Here is a 19,853-nt window from a genome sequence, read left to right as displayed (position 1 = left end):
GCAGTGAAGCAAGATAACGTTATTAAACCCTTTTCTAAATGTACAATATTAAAAAAAGATTAATCTTCAGCTGCAATTAATAAATAGAATGAAAAATGAAAAACCTAACCTAGTAACTTTGTGTTTATAATGAGTCATAGAAATACAAAATATTTTTTTAAAGTTCCTCTGTAATACAAAGAAAAAACATGCACACTAAATATTGAGGCCCAAAAGTATCATTCCATCTTTAATTTATTGAACCATAAGTTGATATAGTAATTATCATGACAGGCCTAATTAAAATGTGTAGATTATGGCGTTAGCTTGGGTTTGCGCTGCAGCGATAGAAGTTGCTGAAGCAGGCTGTGGAGCTCTGTGGGCAGAGGTGTGCGTGGGTGGGAGCACAGCACTCTCTCAGCCAGTTTGGCACAAGGAGGCTGTGTAGGGCTTCACTGCAGTAGCATCCTTCTGTTAGCACCCACTTTGTTAAGCAATTTAAGGCAGCCTTTTAGCTTCTTAAACGCTAATTTACATTTTACTTAGTAATTGTTGGGTGCACTCTGCTGCGTATAAAACAGTTACCGGTACTTACAGTATTTAAAGTAAATATTTTGTGTGTAAAAGCAACAGGTGCAATCTTTAAACATATACCAGAATCGTTTTTAAAAGACATTTTCATACAATTAAAATGTAAGACAGGGAAAGTGATGAGTCATACTTTAGATGCCCACATCCACTCACTTAATTCTTTTCATCACAACATAATGCTAGAAGTGTAAAATCCAAGATTGATTTAGAACTGCTGGCAGGACAAATTGGGGAAAAAATATTGTTTATGAAGGAGCTATTATATTGTCATGCTTTTAGATGACTCTTTCCGATTTCTTGCATACATACACTGTGTCAGTGTTTTTTACCATGGTGTTTTAATGACTCTATGGTGTAAATTTTAGGAAGACTTAGAGAGGGCAAATTATTTATGTCTATTACAAATTACAAGTTAATTACAAAAATGATATGTACAATGATATGTACACCCATAAAAAAAATTTTTTGTGCATTGAAAACATATTCAGCTACTTGTTTTTTTGTTTAATTAAAATGAACAAACCAAATGTATGTTGTTTTTTTTTTATCATATATTTATTTATTTCTCTCACAGAACCTACAGTGGGCCCGAGATGTGTTGCTAGGAAGCAGTGTCCCATGGCAACAGCTGAAGCACATGCCTGCACAAGGACTTTTCTGTGAACGAAACAAGACTAACCTGTTTAATGTAAGTCAGGGGTTATTATGTAAGCATCTCACTACGCAAGTCACCACATGTGCCTGCCTTTATATGAAAATCTACTTACACTATGTTCATAGGGACTGATTCACATGCGTGATAGTGGATGAGTAATAACATTTTATCTCTCGACTTCGACTCACAAAAAGTGCCAGATGCTGTTGCCTGAGTATGAGAAGCACTGAAGTGCGTCTGAAATTTGTGACTAATAAATTGTCTGCAAGCTTGTTGAAGTGGATTGATTGGCATACTATGATTATTCACACCACACTGAATTCACTGGAACTCAAATATTGAGCCCTAAATTTGGATTATGATGTGCTAGTTTTGACGAGAATACTGTACATGCAGGTGGTTTGTTCACCTTCTTAATTACCATTGCTTTTAATTATTAGTTTGCTAAAAAATTACTCTTTTTAAGTTTATTTCTTCATGGAATCATTGCAGCCAGTCACCTATGTCTAGTGTCTTTCCATTTGAAATTAACGTAGTTTGGTGATCCCTTTTATCTTTACCTTCTTATTTACCTCTTCCATTTGGGCTTTTCTCTGACATTACTGTGTTCTAATGATTTCCATATTGATTTAGGAAAGGTTTTCCCTACTTCCCTACATAACCCTTTTCATGTATTGAAGCTTGGGACTAGTATCAAAAGCATTTCTTTTGGTTCAAGTCATTTGTGAAGCTCTTAAATGCCTAGGTTACCACATTAATTGCTGTGATTAAAACAGTCTGGAGTTTGTTTAGCTCGTCTTAATTTGTACACTGCTAATAGCTGGATCTATAGAGCACTTGTGCTAACAGACTGTATTGGTGATGTGAGCCAGCACTGAGCTGGAGGAGCGCTCTGTAGCTCCAGGCTCCCACTGGGTTCTAGCAGAGCCCCTTCTGGATTTAAACCTGCTCCTGCTTCGGCATACCAACTGTTGGAGCTTTACTGTTCGCACAAACCCAGCCCTGATTCCAAAGCATTGTAGAAAGTACCTTTTAAAACAACGCTTGAGTTTCTCATAGTAAAAGATCCAAGTTTTTTATGATGACAGCTGTCTTTGAGATTGACAATCTTGCTGCAGCATGTTAAGTCAAGTGACTATGCTCCTTTACCTACTGGACAATAACTATACACCAACATACAGCAAAATTCTACACAAAACTTAATTTGTCTAGGCTTGGGAGGAAGAGCTATTGGCCTTTAGTCAATTAGCTGGTTGATGATGTTTTAGTTGACCAACATTTTTATTAAAAAATTGAATAGATATTATATGTATTTTTTGCAATTGCAGAAAGGAGAATGAATGATGTTGAACGAGTTAGCTGGAGTTTTCTGAGTGAATCAACTTTACACTTAGATATGAAGATGCTGTCCTAGCAGTTCTGCGTATAGTTATGGAGTAGAGGAGTACAGTTTGGGTCAGATGTATAATGAGGGCATAGATATTGTGAATAGTTTGTCCCACGCCCCCTATTAGTTGACACAGGCTTGGACTTCTTGCAGCAGTTGTATTATGTGATCTGTAGCAAATCCAGCTTATTGGCATAATTGTTTTCTCCCTTTTGCTCTTGTGTCAGAAACTGTTCTGCTTTTATCAAATTTCAGAATCATTCTGGCACCTTTCTTACTCTTGGTGCAACCTCTAGGCTTTGCGGCTGGATTTGAAATATAAAATCCCTCTGTAATGATTGTCTCCAAGCTGAACTGATTGTGAGGCGTCCCTATGTCCTCATCCCTCACCTCCCTGCACCACACACATACCCTTGCTTACATATTCTTCCACCCACACAATGTTCTTTCTTCGAAGCAAGAGATACAAAGCTCTGTGCCATGGATGTTATCACAAAACATTTAATTACCACCGCCCTTGTAAGCTACCGTATTTGACTCTTTCAAAGGTTTTGTTGTTGGGTTTCTCAAGTTTTAAAGTAGTGTTCTTATAATCTGTGCTTTCTTTAGGTGTGATGTATGACTCAAATCTTGTTGTGCCATTGTAGGTGGAGCACCTCTTAGAAGGTCCTTTCAAAGTGGGCGGAGTGTTGGCCCAATGAGAATGTTTTGAAGAAGTTGCTGATTTGCGTGGAAGTGGTTCAGTTTGCTGCCTCAGTGCATCGGTCAGTTTGGTTTTGAATTACTTCTAAAGCGCTGTGTTTAAGTGATCCTTTGGTTTTGCCGGTGCTGACCAGGAATCAAGCAGCGCAATGTGCACTTGCCTAGTATGTTTATGTTGACCAGCTGTAGACACACAGCCAGGGTTGGAAGTGAGGAACACTATCAGGTGAGAGCTGTTGTGGGTGTAGATATTGCTCTACTGTATTTTGTATGGCTTGTGGTTCAGTGCCTTGTTCATCTGTACCTACATATTCATTTGTTGAGCCAGTTCTTTTCCTGTTGCTCTGTCTTCGGGCTCATGCTCTGCCCCTCCCCCTGGTTCCTTCTACGCTCTACTCATCTCTTGTGTGCTGCACTGCTCAGTTTCCTCATTACTCTCCTCATGTTTGTGTGTGTTGTGTGGGCGTGCACAAATAGGCGGGAGTTTGGCTACTTGGCTGTGATAGGCTGGCAAAGGGCAGCAGGGATTGGCTGTTGGCTGTGTATAGTGAGAGAAGGAAGGGAGGAGGGGGAAGAACTCTTGGGTCAGGGGAAAGCGAGCTGTAGTGCGTGGGTGTTTTGTTTTGAGATGGCAGGGTCTGAACGCAGCAGAGGAGCGGCTCAGCCTGTCTGTCAGTGGCACTTTGAGCTCATAGGCACGGCTGACTGCTGCGCTGACTCTCCCCTTTCCGAGGCAGTGGCCCTTCTCTCGGGGTTTTCTGCTGTGTGGAGCTGTGGTTCCCTCTCTTCCTCTGCTGCCGTGCTCGCTGCCCAAACACCCAAATGCAACACGCCCCGTGCTCTGTGAGCGTGAGGCTCTCTCTGGGCGGAGGCACTACCAGGGCTACTGGGGCCACTACGGCCAGCAGGAAACTCTCCAAAAGTACTGTCGAATAGGCATCGTGGTAGCTTCGTTTGGTGATGGTGAGTCCTCCTCCCTTTGATTTAAACTTGTGATTTTTGTGCTATATAGAATTGTTACACTGTAACACACTAAGCAGTTGATGGACCAACTTTATCTTTATCTGACACGAATATTTTTTGAAAGCAATAACTGAACTAATCTGTTAATCTGATACTGTGCTGGTTTAGGTTTTTCTTTAGTAATATGAACTAACTTTTCTTTACTTTTCTTTTTAGATAGTTATTTTATAGACACCTTTGATTATTTTCACAACCTTTTATGTAGGTTTAAATTAATTGTGCAAATACTATAATCTAATTTGCTACATGTGATGTAGTTTTGACTGTTCCCATCTCCTTGTTGAATTACTTTGACCATTACTCTGTTCATTCTCCAGGTGAATGTTGTTATTAAGGTACTGACAGTGTTGACTACTCATTTAAGGGTGTTCTGGCTGGTATTGTTCTGTCAAAAGCGCAATATGCTTAATTTGTAGCAGTTCCAGTCTTAAATCTGCTTTAGCTGTGCTGTGGTGTAATCTGTATAAAGCCATGGCTCTGCTTCCCCTACTGATTTGCTGTGTTTGGATGATTCTCTGATGAAGACCAACTCTCCTCCATTAGGGATGTTTTTTATAAGTGAGCAAGCCCACCCCCTCACCGTACTCGTCCTGCTCCTGTTAGAGGCTTTTGGTAATCTGTGCATCCAATAGTTCAAACCGCGGCTATCCCTGGCCGATTGCATCATACATTTTGTAGTCATGACATTTTTTGGATTATTATTCACATCAGGCAGCACTGGCCTCAATGATTCAAATAGTATGGCAAAAGTTTATCACACACTGTGTTTTGATCAGCTTAAGCTCTGATATCGCCTATGTTTTTGACACAAGTGTGCTACACTGCTTTAATTGCTCTAGCCTGATGCAGATTTTTTGCTGTAAGTGTAGCTTGTGCCTCTTCATGACTGCTCCAAGTCTTGCCCACCACCTGCATTCCCAACAGTCTCTTCTGAGTACAGTGCTAGGCCTGGCTAGAGCTGGAGCACACATCTAACAGGAAAAGGTGGCTTCTACATCAAAACGGCTTCATGCTTTCAGTGTGGATGCGTTTGTTGGCAGCCAGCCTTGTGGTCTGTTGCTTTGCCTGAACTGAACTGAGCTCTAATGAGGCTGCCTATCGTGTGCCCAGAGAGAAGACACCCCATCCCTTACTCCCCTCCTCCTCCCATTTCCTTTGCAGCCCGTACCATCCCCTTCTTCTTTGAATACCATATTTTTAATTCTTATTAAATCATTAGCTACCTACAATGCTTTCAGTCCAGTCAACAGGTGCATCTAATAATATCCTACAAGGAACCAAAATGAGGGACAATTTAAAATCTCACCATAGAAACAATGCTAGTCTGAATCAGTAAATGTTTTGGCATGCAAATGTTTAGGGTGTTTTTCTATCTTCAGGGCATCTGGCGTATTCCAGTCGATGAGATAGACCGTCCTGGAAGTTTTGCATCTCATATGAACCGATCCATTGTCCTCTTGCTGGAAGTGCTGTATCAGCTAAAAGATCACGACACTCTGCTCAAAGTCTCCTTCATGTTGCAGAGGACCCCTGATCAGGGAAAGTAAGAAATGTTGCTTTTACTTTTTTGTAACCAAGAGATTATGAGTGTTCTTTCTAATAGCTTCATCTCATTGTCTGTATATGGCTTTTCTTGTAGGAAGTTTTTACGGGATGTTGATCGCCAGGTCTTGGCCAAGAGAGCGTTTTTCCTAACGGTTAAAGTGTTGGAGGACAATCTGAACAGTCTCTCAGGGGTGAGGAAGTGCACACACTGCTGTAATTGTCTGGTATGTATACGCCTCATGTTTGACAGCTTCTGTTTTCTCTCAGGTTTCAGAGCAGCTTCCCAAAGCGGCTGCCCCCTCCATGGGGGAGATGACCACGACTGAGTCATCCAACAAGGCCAGTTCAGAGGACAGTAAACATGGCCTGCCCAAGAAGGCCGGACTTACAGAAGGGGTATGCACCCCAGCCCCTGACGGTGGGCCTCGGGAAGCATCTCAGGCCTCTGATACAAGGAGTAAGACTGATGGCGACCCAGGAAAGGTGGAAGGTGTTGGAAATGAGATTCAGAGACGTGCCCCTGAGGAGCCCATGGATCTGGATTCTGGTCTCTGGAGAAGGACTTCCACTGCCACAGACTCTCAGGGCAATAAGACTGAAGCAGACATTAGTCTGAGCACAGCAACACCTCAGCAGAAAGGCAATGACAACCGTGCTCCAGAGTTGTCTCTAGAGGAGCTCAGCATCAGCTCCAGACAACAGCAGGTCCAGGCCTCTGCTCTCAAAGCCACAACTGCCCCAGACCAGATGGGCTCACACAGGCCCAACCGCAAGAGGAAACTCATAGAGGACGTGGAGTCTGGAAAAACCCTTCTACTCAATGCTTACAGAGTGTGGCAGCAAGGCCAGAAGGTCATGACCTATGACCTGGGAAGCATAGAAAAGATCATGTCTGAAACATACATGCTTATGAAACAGGTAAGGCCATGAAACAAACACCACACCTAACTACAGTGGTTCCTCACTATATCGCGGTTCACCTTTCACCTTTTTCGCCTTTTCACCTTTTTTTTTTTTTTTTTTTGTGCAATTTTGCATGCTTTTTTTTTTTTTTTTTACATGATAGTTGTCTACATCCTGATTGGCTAAGGGACTGTAGACCATTGTCAATCAATCTCCTCCGTGCCGTGTCTCCTGTACAGTACAGAATGCGTTCAGTCAAATTTACATAAATGTTCGCTCGCAGTGTGACTCTAGGTTTTTTGGGGAGAAAACTTGCAACCATACAGCACTTCAATGTCGATGAAACATTCTGCACCGACAAATTTCAGAAACCGCTGGATACCGCTGGAGCAGAGGCATACGTGAACAACACATTTAAAGCGATCGTAGAGGAAGGGGGATATAATATACACTTTGAGAGTTTTTAAACTAGAGAGAAATGTGAGAAAATGCTAATGCCTGTCTGAAAAAAGTGTATAAAGTATGTGGTGTGGGGTTTACTTAACATATATAATAACTGTAAAAAATAAAGCTGGCTACTTCACAGATTTCACCTATTGCAGGTTATTTTTAGAACATAAACCACTGTATCTGCTTTAAATGGGATAACGTAAGCAAACCTGTCCTTCTACAAAGCAAGTCAGCTCTTAAAATACATTTGGAAATGTCCCTTTTAACAGAATTAGTAACATGACACCCTCTTGAAAGTAGGTACTTTCCCTCCAAAACTAGGCAATATATTTCTTAGTCGTGCTTTCAGTTTGAACCATAGACAAAACCTTTTGACATGAAGTGATGTCACTTTTATGTACTAAGCTTTTCTGTAACTTCATTGTTGATTTGTCTTTTTGCAGCAAAAAATGAAAGTGAAATCTTCAAGCCCTCAGTAGCATTAATATCAGTGGTGCAGAGCTGCCAACAACTTATGAAGCTATATTGAGCTCCAGATCAATGTTGACCGTGCACATTGTCATGCTATTGTGTTTTTAATGATGAGGGGTTGCGGATTTTCACTGATGTATCCATTAAAGAGAGTAGAAACCAGGAGCTGCTACAGTGTGTTTCCTGTCATCAAGTGGCTCATGTTATTAAAACACCAGGGATTCTCCTGGTGAGCTGATCCTGTACTGCTATGCTCAGGAGTTTGGTAGTTTACAATTTATCCATCTCAGCCATGTTATGTGTTTGCATTAGCCCTGCATTTATGCTAATGGAATAATAAACAGGGTTTGCCTGATGAATAATGAATTCCCGCACAATTGAAATCCCTTTGTACATGCGCTTAATAATATCCCTCTGGTTGGTATGCCTTCTTTTGGTTTGCCATCTAAGATGCAGTTTAGGACTTGTACAGTGGAAAGCTCACAAAATGAAATGCAGTGATTTTTGAAATGTCTTAATCTTTACCAAAATATGCATGCAGTTGTTGGTTTGTTTACAATCGTTCCCCTTCACACCTTCCCTTTGAAGCTCTTTAAAATGACAAATATACCAAAACCATAATTGTGCCCTTTTAAAAGGCACAAAGGTTCAGCTTATTTAATATTGGTCATTAGCTAGTATGTTATAGATAAATGTACATTTTTCATCTGTACTACTTTGCATGTGATTGTGGTGCAGTCTTTGAACTATTGTGCTCAACATGCCACGATAGTGAACAGCTGTGCGAACAAGATTAGTTTAATGTATACTCCCACACAATGTACATATGACCGCTTTACTCCGGATTTCCCGGAGCATCATCTGTCAGAATTGGCCAGATTTGATAAAGAGCTGGACAGGAGTTGGACCTTTTACTTCCTAGCTGAATGTTTTTTTTGTTTTGTTTTTTAATAACCATCACTTATTATTAAACTATAGTGGAGTATTATATTCAAAATTGTATCATTTAGAAAGTACATTCCAAACTAAAATGGTAATCTATTGCCCTGCTTTTTGTGACAGGTTGATGAGGATGTAGCTTTGGACCAAGCTGTGAAGTTTTGCCAGATACAAATGGCAACTTCTACCCAAAGACAGGTAATGACACTACTTCAAACTCTCCATTTCTTGCACATTTTACATTGAAACTGTATATAAACCCATCAGACAGAACTGGCAACTGACTAACCTGTTATGTCTTTATTGTTGAACCTTAGTTGTGGTAAAACTTGCTTGACATGCATATTTGAAATATTTGTGTTTTGCACAGGTGCTTGTTCTTAATGTTTCTTTTTCTAATTTAGATCGCCACAGCAAATACAGTAGTTGAGTGGGTTGGTTTTTATCTTGATCCATCATTCCTTCTGGACACGAATGCTCAGCCTATTGTGGCTATGCTGCCCTACATTAATACATCCACATTGCTTTAGATAACATGGGGGTTTAAAATGAGAAAATACTACCGTAATTATGTGGTTTTGAAAAAGATCTGTATGCTGTTTTTTTTTTTGTTTTTTGCTGGTAATTCACCTGGTCAGACATTTTTCTTTATATTATATGTTGACAAGATAAATCCATGCAAACTGGACTATTTTTGTAGTAGTCTACTAGTCGACAATACATTTTTGTACACTAGGATTTATTGACTGGAGGTTTCTAAAGAGTGTCACTGATGAAAAATCCAAAACTGTTTATTTTTTATAAGATTTTGATTTAATAATGCCACTGTCTTTGTGATAAAAAAGGTCTTTTTGGCATATATTTTAGGGTCTGTATAGTCCAAATAAGGATTAGGATGATCAAAATACAGCTATGGTTGTGGATTTAAAAAAAATATATATAATCGACTGGTCAGTTACTTGATTCATCGTAACACAACCAGTGCCACATAATGTATAATCTTCTTTTTCTATTTTTATAATGGTGCTGCCTTTACCTGCATCCATTTTGGAGTGTGTGTAGTCCATCATTTGTCAATTAATAAATTAGATGTTGACTTTTTCAATAATTGATTAGTCAGAATTGATCCAATTAGATGTCGCAGTCCCTCAAATAGCTCTGTTCTATCTAATGGCTTACGTATTGTGTTATTCTTTTTCAGTCTTTACTTGGTTTAGCTTATTTTGTCACTGGCCCTTTCCCACGCCCCTCCAGCCTATATGGTCATCAAGGGTCTGTTTGCCCACGGCTGGTTATCAAGGAGATTTTCAAATCAAATATAATAAAAAATAAATATTTCACCTTGATTTACTGTACGATTAACTGTCGATTAACTACCATTCCATGGTTTCAGCTAATTCATGTTTTCTCCATTTTGAGAACTCTAAAATATCCCATAATTTTCTCATGTTTCATGTTTCCTTTTCCCTGCACTAGTTTGAGCTATTTTTCAGCTCTCACGGATAATTAAGCTTAGGAGATATTTTGCTCACAAAAGAGCCACTGTATCACTATAAAATTGTAAATGTACATTTAAAGGCTCGTTTTTTTGTTGTAGGAAAAAAGATCTAAGCCTTTGAGCCTTTCATTGCATTCCCCTCGGACTTGAATTATTTTTAACACCAGTCTTCTTAATCACAAAAAGAACATCATTCAGCTAAAAAAATTAAGGCCCTCAATTAGTCTCATACCCCTCATAAGTAATTTGTGAAGGCTCCGGACTGGGATGCACAATACAGCCAAGTATCAACATGCACTTTATCCAAGTGCTGTGATATGTTTGACTATTGGAATGGGATGGTGACATCACTACCCCCATGTGCCTTTAGCAGCAGCTCTCCAGTTTGACTTCCTTACTGTGACGGTATCTTCTCAGGGATACTCCCTCTCAAGGGTTTTGCCCACTAGTCACTGCCTTCATGCTGATGTTTAATGCATGACAGGAACCTTCAAAGCTGTGTAGGACCGTGCACACTTGGCGCTGCTTACTGTTGGATGGGAGGAGCTGATGCAGTGTTCTTGGATGGTTTGTCTGTTTGTTGTCTGTTTACTAATTCCCACGGGTCACTTAATCAGGCTGTGGCTGATACTGGCTTAGACTGTACCTGCCAGGAGAGTGCTGTGGAGCGTGACAAACACTGTTGATACTGTGTCTGTCAAAGATCATTTACACTAATGTGGTTTTTGACAAATGGATATCTCTTTCAGTATCAACACTGACACAGAACTGTCAAGCAGAATATCATTATTTTCAGTGTTTAATTAGTGGCTTGTGGTCGAGTGCAGTTCAGTTGAAGGCTATCTGTTTTGCTTGTATCGTGGGAGGTTATTTGTCAGACTTTCTTTTAATTTCAAGATGAAAAGTGAGAGAGGCTTTGTTATTTCTTTTAAATGCCCTCCTCTGCGTTGCCATGACAGCGGCTGTGGGAGCAGGGCGGCTGTTGTCACAGGTTGTTTGTGTAGCTTTTGTGGTTATAAGTGGTCCTCAAAAGGACACCCAGGAAAGTGGCTCAGAGATGTAGAGGGGTGAAAGCTCTGTGCCTCAGAGCCTCAGAGCATTGCTGTCAGGGTGGGCAGCAGTGGGCTGAATCAGGTGAATATTGCTGATGTTTAAATGTGCAGTGGTCACGACAGCCTGTCTCTGCTCTGAGCGGTGCCTTTGGGACCCGGATAATCACCTCTCTGCAGTAGTGGACGAGAGTAGAGGACATTAGTGCCGCAGTGGGACACTCCGGTTAGTTCTGCCTGATGAACTCTGCTCCTTTGTCTCTCCAGCAGTCTTCTGCCGATGCTCCATCCACTCCAAAGTTCACCAAGGAGCATCGTGACATCTTCTTCCCTGCGTCACTGCCTACGCCTGTCCTGCTCAGCCACAGCACTTGCCACCCCCTGTCCACTCCGGATCCAGCCAAAGTGGTCTATGAGCCCCTGAACAAGCTTCCCAGGACTCCCGCTCCGGGCTTCCACGAGCAGCACAGGAGAGCTGGAGGACACCCCACAGCAGCTATGGCTTTCCTCCCACGCACAGGTATGCACTTTACAAATACAGTATCTCTTTTTTTTTTCTTCTCAGAAAGTTATTTTACTCTTGTAGTCCTTCCACTGGCACTGTATATCTGTGCTCTCTTTAGTGACCAACAGGGGGCTCTGTTGGTCTTTTTTCCCTGTTACATAAGATACCCTGGCTGATGGTTTTCCTTTTAGGTTCTGTCAGCTTGCCAAGCAGTGTTTTTATTTCATTTTTTGTACTCCAAACTGTGCCTACAATTATGCCTTATGCCAGTAGTTGATTTTTAGATTTGTTTTGTTCTGGCGTTGCCACTCAAAAAAATCTTTTTAAAGTTTTTGATTTCTTTTTAAAGTTTTTACATTTTTACCTTATTTTGTCAATAAATAAAATATAACACAATTTTTAAACAGTCTTTTGTTCAACCTCCATACAGGTTTGATCTGAAGAGCACACCTTAAAACCATAAATGTTCACAAAATATAATTAAAATTGTAATAAATGAGTCATAAGTTCTTGTACTTTTTGTTAAGATTGTGTATTTATAATATAATTGGAATGTGCTGACTCACCTTAGCCTCAGGTCTACCTCCAGACCGTCTGACCACTTTTCATTGTCTTACAATGAACTGTACTGTGCCACAAACATCAGTGTTTAAGGACTCACTATGTTGTGGGAAAGGAAACCTGCTTTTATTTAAATACTGCAAGCTCATTTGAATATAATTGCATACATCATCTGGTAAGAATCAAGCCCACTTTGACTGTTTGTTAGGTTTCATAGCAACACACTGAGCATTCATCATTTTTAATTTCTTATCTGCTGAATAAATCCAAGCTATAGTAGTCTTTCGATTTTATACAAGATGTGCATATTCAATAAATGCTTAACATGTTTGTCTCTGCATTGAAATTTATCTGAAGGAATGAGTAATTATGCTATATAAAATATGTGTCAATAATACATTATATACACATTGCATTGCTCGTAGGCATAGTAAAAAAAAAAATGAGTGACCAAGTCGAGATCACTTACCAAGAAGATAAACGGCCTCTGCAGTCACTAAAATGATGTCCCTAACATTATTAGGCCCACCACCACAAGCTGCCAAAGGGCCTATTATTCTTGTAAGACTAAAATGCAAGTTAGATACTGTCACACAATTGGCATTAGGTGTATTATAAAGATGGACATTCAGGGTGAGACAGTGTCCGACGATTGCCACTTGCAGCTTCTTTTCGTTGTTTTGTATATGTTAATTATGAATAATTTTACTATGTATTGTAACCCTAACCCTAAATTACTTCTATAGTAAATGTATAGAATACATTTATAATATTGATTTTGCTTGGCACAGCAGAGGAGAGGGAGGATCACTCCGAGGGTCTGGCATACCGGCAGCAGGAGTCCCACCTGTGTCAGCAGATGAAACTGGCCTCTGTGTCTCCAGGACAGGACTCTGCAGCATCCACAGCAGCATCCACAGCAGCATCCACAGCAGCATCCACAGCAGCACCCACAGCAGCACCCACAGCACCACCCACAACAGCACCCACACCAGTACCCACACCACTACCCACAACAGCACGCACAACAGCACGCACAACAGCACGTACAACAGCACTCACAACAGCACTCACAACAGCAGCCTGGTTCAGTGAGGAAATACCCACATGTAGCACCGCACAAGTTTGTACAGGTAAGGGGAAAATATCCAATAAAACACATAAATGTTTACATAGCTAAATCAGTAATACCAGCAGCAATCCAAAGAGAGACTAAATGATGCAAACCAAGTAGGAAAGCAGTCATAATTTCTTTAAAAAATGTTCCATGTTCAAAGCAGTCTATGTTCTTCAGATAAATAAATGGGCCTCTCTGGATGCTATATATCCCACTCCTAGCTGAATCTTCTCTGTCCTCCTCAGACCAGCAGCAGTATGCCAGCAGTGACCTGTCAAAGCTTCCAGACCCAAGCCGAATTCGCTCCCGTGTCCCCCCAAACATGCCAAAGCTCTTCATCCCCTCCACAGTCGCAAAGTTCCCCCCAGAGATCACAGTCACACCCCCCACACCCACCCTGCTCTCCCCCAAAGGCAGCATCTCAGAGGAAACCAAACTCAAACTAAAGGTAAGGATTGTTCAAGGAGTAGACATATAACTTATAAGTTATAACTTATAACATTCTGTATTCTTTTTATATTTAAAGCCCCAGACATAATTGCAATACATGTATTTCCTATTAAACGTGCTAATGACCATTTACACTACATTTTAAAAATATTATTTGATATTATAAAGTGAAAAATCTCCAGTATTATACAATAATTAGTTTTACAGTTATGCCTTGATTATGACAAATATCCAACTAGCAGCTAACTGAAGATTGCCCCCTGCTGTCTCTGCTCCTGAACAGAATGTGATTTTAGCCTCTCAGTCGGCCGCCACAGTGAAGAAGGACACACTGACCCAGCCGGCGCTCGAGGTGCAGGAGACTTCCAGTCAGGAGTCATCCCTGGAGAGTGAGTCGGACGAGGAGGACGACTACATGGACATCTGAGCCCCACCGTAACACACATTATTCCCAATGCTTTACCTGAATCACAACAACCTACTTGTAACACCCTTTCTGATGATGCAGTCCTCATAAATGGTGAATGTGACATGGTTTTGCCAAAAGTCCTCAAATAATTTTCACATTACGCAGAAAAAAATTGTATTACTATATTCAAGTTAGGAATGAGTTCGCCTCTGTTCCCAAATGGCCATGGCAAATCATAGGCCAACAAGCGCGCAGTAATTTACACACTTGATGAGGCATATGTTTTAGACAAGCCCTTCTTATGTCCAATCTTGGGACTGATTCATTTCTTGCAATCACAATGTCACGCCATCCTCCAAATATCCTCCGATTGATTTGGCCTACAATTAAATCATGAAACATGGCTCTCTTTTCATGTGTACTTGGGACTTGCACAAGGACTATCCAGACTAGAGTCTCCTGTGTTTGGATGTCATTCTGGTGCCTCTATGGAATCAATTTTGATGGAGCGTGGACTTGCCTACTCTCCTCTTAGACTCTTTCCTTTCAGCATGATAAATTTGTCTCTCAGTATTTTTCATGATGACGTAAGAACTGAATTTGGAGTGTATCTGTGAAGCGCTCAGACCACTCCTCGACCTGTAGCAAATTGGAAATGTTTACATTTAACATTTGTTCTTCAGTCCGCACTTGAGCTTTTGCTGTTTTTGTACTCCACTTGTAATATTTGTCTAATATATTTTTGTGCATTTGTAGCTGCAAGAGTTTTTCCAGGAATGAGTCCTGCCACCAGCACTGATCTGACTGATATGGTTGATACAGTAAATTAGCTTTGTACATATCATTATCTAAATGTTTTTCCACTCTGTTTGGCTAATGGTGTGAGTATAGGGCAGTGTGCATGTGTAAGAGGGCAAAGGTCATTCAATTCCTTTCTTCTGATGCAGCATTTCCTGGGTTCATAGGAATTGACTGAAATTGCATGCTCCTCTCTATTGAATCTGTCTCAATCAAGCCTAACTCAGCGAAGACAACCGAATGTTTTTACAGATTGTTTTGTATAAACGGAAAGATATATACTCATAATGTTTCTGGGAGGCTATCTAAATAATTTTATAGAAAAGGGCACAGATTAACAATTGTAAAGTATGATCCTTAATATGTCATTATTTTTCTTGTTGTACTACAGTTTTCTATTGTTGCTGAGTTTCTGGGATGTACACGGTGACAATGTAACCGGGTCAGTCTCCGCCCCCACTCAGCTGGAGGGGAATTGTTCTGTCTCGATTGAATGCATTATAGATGTCAAACCAAAAATATATTTGAGAAACACTGCGTTTTTCTGTGTGCTGCTACAAACTAAACACAAATAAGCACAAAACGTTTATTTTCCACTGGGATCAAGATTTTTTAAAAATGAGACTTGCACTCTAAAAGGTTTTCTCTTAAAAGACAAACTTCCTGAGTCAAACTCTTAAAAAAAACAACAACTTGACATTGAACTTTTCATAAAATTAAATATGAAGATGATGCCATTTTTGTAACATTTTGAACAAATGTGTCGTATATTGTTTTGTTGTTTATTTTTATGAAGAATACAAATAATTAAGAATGGAAAGTAATGGAATTCAGTAGTTCACTAATAGGACCTTAGTTACTCCAAGTCTTTGTGTGTCCTATCAGTGTTGTGTTGTCAGACCATCCTGGACCACATTGGCTCTGTGCTCAAAGGCCTCATCACACGGTGTGAAGTCTGCGACACGAGGGAAGTCATTACTCTTCATTAGCCACTTCCAGGAGCTTCTTATGAAGTGCTGTGAAGTCGTCATCTGCCCCTTTGCCGATCAAGCTCTACATGGAGGTTTGTTTTCCTAAGCACAAGGCTGAACCAAATGTGAGCGCAGCCCCTTCCACTGCTGCTGCTTGCCTGTGAGAGCAGTGCCATTTTTAACCCATTTCCAAACACAAACAATACTCCACATAATGTATAAATCACTGTAGGGTAAGTACAAAGTTACTCTTATATTACAAAAGAAAAATGATTTGTCATAGCAGCAGTAGTAATCGCTCAAATGGCATTATGTAAAATAAACTGCACAATTCAAATAGAAGATTCTGTATAACAGAGAAGGACATATCAATTGCATTTCCAGCTTTGAAAGATATGTGCATTTATTCACACCTTTATGCGCTGTTATTGCTTTATCATGATGTTTTACACATAAATATAATGTTCAGTGCACACCGCTTAGAACACTGAACCAATCATTAATTCAGTGGGCAAATAACTATTTTTTAGTTCTTCAAAAATAAAATTAAAATGATTCTATGCAAATCATGATTTTACTGACAAAAATGTACCACAGTCTGTTTGAATTCAGGCAAATGCTGTTTGCATCTTAAACACGTTGTCTTATGACATTGCCCAGTCTGAATAGTTTGTGGCAATAGGACATATACACAAACCCCTGAAAGTGGCCAATTAAGCATCAAAAGGGCATGGTGCATGGCTAATGTGGGCGATAGGTGTGAGATTTCTCGTCAGTCCACTCCAGGGGCTCTTTATGGGGCTGCTGCAGAGCCGTCTGATCCCCGGCCCGGGCTGTATATTGGCAGCTGTTAACTGCTGTGCACTTAAAGCAAATGGCCACAGACACTGACACCTGGGAGTGAGGGACACCGCTGCCTCAAGGTGAAGTGTGGTAGGCACATAGACGACAGGCCACGGCACACTCATGTCACTTGGGCTAAAATTTAGACACTTTAGAGTAGCTCCACACTTTTCCACTGTAATAAATATGCAATTAACTATTGTAGCAAATTAAGAGACTACTGTGGTGATTTTAACTAGGCATTGATATCAACAAATCAAAAACATTCAAATTATAGACTTGTTATAGTAATTAAACATTAAACCAGAAACTCTCACTTTGACTATTGCATGAATTGATAAAATGTTTTGCCAGTAGTATTTATCACATAAAGAGGTAATGCATACATCTTTGTATCCTTGGGCAAGGCGCTTTACTTACCGTGCCTCATGTGTCAGTGTATACTGATGTATGAATGTGCTTGTCTGAGCAAATGTGGGACAATAGATGGAAATGAGCCCACTATGCTACAATCCAGCGTGTTTACAGCATGTATCTCATGCATGTTCATTTAACACACACATTTCACAAAAATTATGCTGCATGAGTGTCCATAGTTTGATAATAAGTTAACTCACACTTAACAATTACTATACTGTTTTATTACAGATATATTTATTATATTTACTGTATGATATAGTGGGGGCAAAGTTTCAAAATAATGCTTTGGAAAGTCTTTACTTCGATAAACAATATTTCAGGTGTTCCCAAGTAACTTCCAACTTCCCTCTGAAGTGTCATCTATATTGGAATGCCCTAGGCTCAGTTACTTAAGGCTCTCTGCTCCTTTCTCTTAGGCTGCAGTCCCAGGGCAGTGTACTGAGGCTGTGTAACAGTCACAGCTGTCACCTCTAGGACTAATGCGTAATGGGAACGACACTGCTGCTGCTGGAACGTACACCTCCGCTCTGACACTCCTACTCATGTCATTTACAATTTTAGCATCCAAATTAACTCTTTCAGATAGCATTTTAGTAACATCAAAGGCTAAACAAGAGCTTCTCTTTTCTACATCTGCATCCTGCATTGTGCAGATGTCTTGGCTGTTTAAAAGGTTATGGGTATTGCAAATATTAAAGCAAAAAACTAAAATCTTACCATAGCATGTGGATACCAAGGTGTTCAATGGCATTAGCAAAGTGGATAAAACACCCATATTTTCTGGAGATTAAAAAAATTCTATGAAGTAGGCTACATCTTAAATTTGATTAACTGAATAAAAAGTGTGCCATTAAGGACCACTTATTCAGTTTCAAATCATTTTGAGACTGTATTTTTATCCTGTACCAATGCTATCTTTTCAGCTACACGCTAGGTGACAGAAGCCACACTGAAGCTGTGATTCATAACTCCCTGACAACAGTTGGCTTACATAAGGCAGAGGAAACACTTGTTCAAGGCCAAAGTTGTACCTCTGAATTTACCCTCACAAAGTGTGATTCCTGCATCAGGACTTTTAACACACCTCAACCATAAACACAGCACTCTGCATCTTTAAGTGCATCATTATGTCAGTGTTAGAATGCTTTTTGTTGTACATCGACTGAACGTTTTAACCAGTCAATACTTTCACACAGACCACTTCACAATGGACTGCTGAGGCATCAAAACACAGAGCTGCCTTGTGCAGCATCTGTGTCAATGTCTGACCAAATGATATCCTTGATGATTCATTTGAAAGCAAAAGGTTTACACTAGACATTGCCATACAAGAGTATAAAAGCAAATACATGGATGCTTTTGAAGTGAAGGATTTTACAGTAAAAAAAAAATTACATAAGACATTTCTCATGGAAACCCGATATGAAACTAATTGGCTTTATCATGATTCTGATGCACCAATTTGTCCTGAGCCACATTTTAATTTTTTTTCCATATTCTGACATACAGTGAAGGAAGTATATCGGATTTATTTTGAGCTTTCCACTATGAATCGGTGTGTTGTATTCACTATTGCACTATACAGCATGCAATAGCACATACTGCAACAGTGAAAGTAGCATAGATGTTGTAAGTGGCTGAATGAGACATGAAAGATGCCTTAATTCTGATCTTTAAAAGGAGCTTGAGCATTCCTTTTTAGTCTATGCTAATGCCTATAGTGTTTTGCCTTTGTTTGGTCTTTACCGACATATGATCCGAGCAGACAGCCCTAGATGGCCCTGGATGTGGATAAGACGCTTGTAGGTCCTTATCGCCCCCCTCCCTCCTCTCTCATCCCATGGAAGGCATACTTGGCCCTGTGGTGCTAACTGGCTGTTAATTGCTGGCCTTTACACAGGACTTTCTCCACATGCAGAACCAGCTTCTTCAAGGGAAACTGGCCTAATGAGATTATCTATCAGAGCACTGGTCTGTCTAGACACCCAATACACAACCCCTCCCCGTCCCCAGCACCTCTGCCCTGCCCTAGGAGGGCCCAGGTGAAAGTTACCTGCAGAAAATACAGTGCATGTTATCATTAGACCATTATGGTTTTACAGAACTTCTCACCCTCTGCCATTTATCAGATATAGGAAATGTAGAATGTGCATCCTTGATGGCCAAAATAAAACAATTAAGTAGGCTTGCTTGCATAAAATTTGAATTTTTATTCCATGTCAGTAAACTGAATTGATATTTAAAATAATTCAATAAAAATATACAGCTTTTGTTGTTGTTGTTTTTTTGTTGTCATATTTCCCTTTTTCAAGCTAATAATAATTGTTTGTTTGTTGTTAGAAGCTCAGAAACAGAGGACTTAATTAAATAATGGAAAATACATTTTATGCCAGCACACAATTTAAAACTTTAAAACTATTCACTCATGGCTATAGTTGCACATCTAAAACTTTATAGGTGAAGATATACTTACTTTACATGCAGCTATTATTAATTTGGGGGGTTTATTTTTCTAAAAGGCATCTATTTTAAGTTGATAATGTGTACATTTGTTTTTAAGTTGTGTCTCCCACTTTTGTAAAAACAC

The 19,853-nt window shown here is 40.0% G+C and overlaps 1 protein-coding gene across 7 annotated transcripts in view; it reads left to right on the top strand.

Annotated features, from left to right (window-relative positions):
* The window catches only part of cabin1 (calcineurin binding protein 1), a 31,490-nt gene extending 15,921 nt beyond the window's left edge, over window positions 1-15,569 (top strand). For 3 of the 7 annotated variants that reach the window (XM_055224417.1, XM_055224421.1, XM_055224424.1), the window contains exons 30-38: window positions 1,145-1,258; window positions 5,717-5,880; window positions 5,977-6,073; window positions 6,150-6,800; window positions 8,769-8,843; window positions 11,460-11,712; window positions 13,050-13,391; window positions 13,621-13,823; window positions 14,109-15,569. In XM_055224417.1, coding sequence (XP_055080392.1) covers window positions 1,145-1,258; window positions 5,717-5,880; window positions 5,977-6,073; window positions 6,150-6,800; window positions 8,769-8,843; window positions 11,460-11,712; window positions 13,050-13,391; window positions 13,621-13,823; window positions 14,109-14,252 — 2,043 coding nt within the window. In that variant the 3' untranslated portion in view covers window positions 14,253-15,569. The remainder of the gene's footprint in view (window positions 1-1,144; window positions 1,259-5,716; window positions 5,881-5,976; window positions 6,074-6,149; window positions 6,801-8,768; window positions 8,844-11,459; window positions 11,713-13,049; window positions 13,392-13,620; window positions 13,824-14,108) is intronic. The other 4 variants (XM_055224423.1, XM_055224420.1, XM_055224419.1 and 1 more) reach the window with 3 other exon arrangements.
* The last annotated feature ends 4,284 nt before the right edge of the window (window positions 15,570-19,853 follow it).

Source organism: Periophthalmus magnuspinnatus, chromosome 9 (genome assembly GCF_009829125.3).
Source record: "Periophthalmus magnuspinnatus isolate fPerMag1 chromosome 9, fPerMag1.2.pri, whole genome shotgun sequence".
NCBI classification, from domain to species: domain Eukaryota; kingdom Metazoa; phylum Chordata; class Actinopteri; order Gobiiformes; family Gobiidae; genus Periophthalmus; species Periophthalmus magnuspinnatus.
This window is presented reverse-complemented; position numbering and strand designations above follow the sequence as displayed.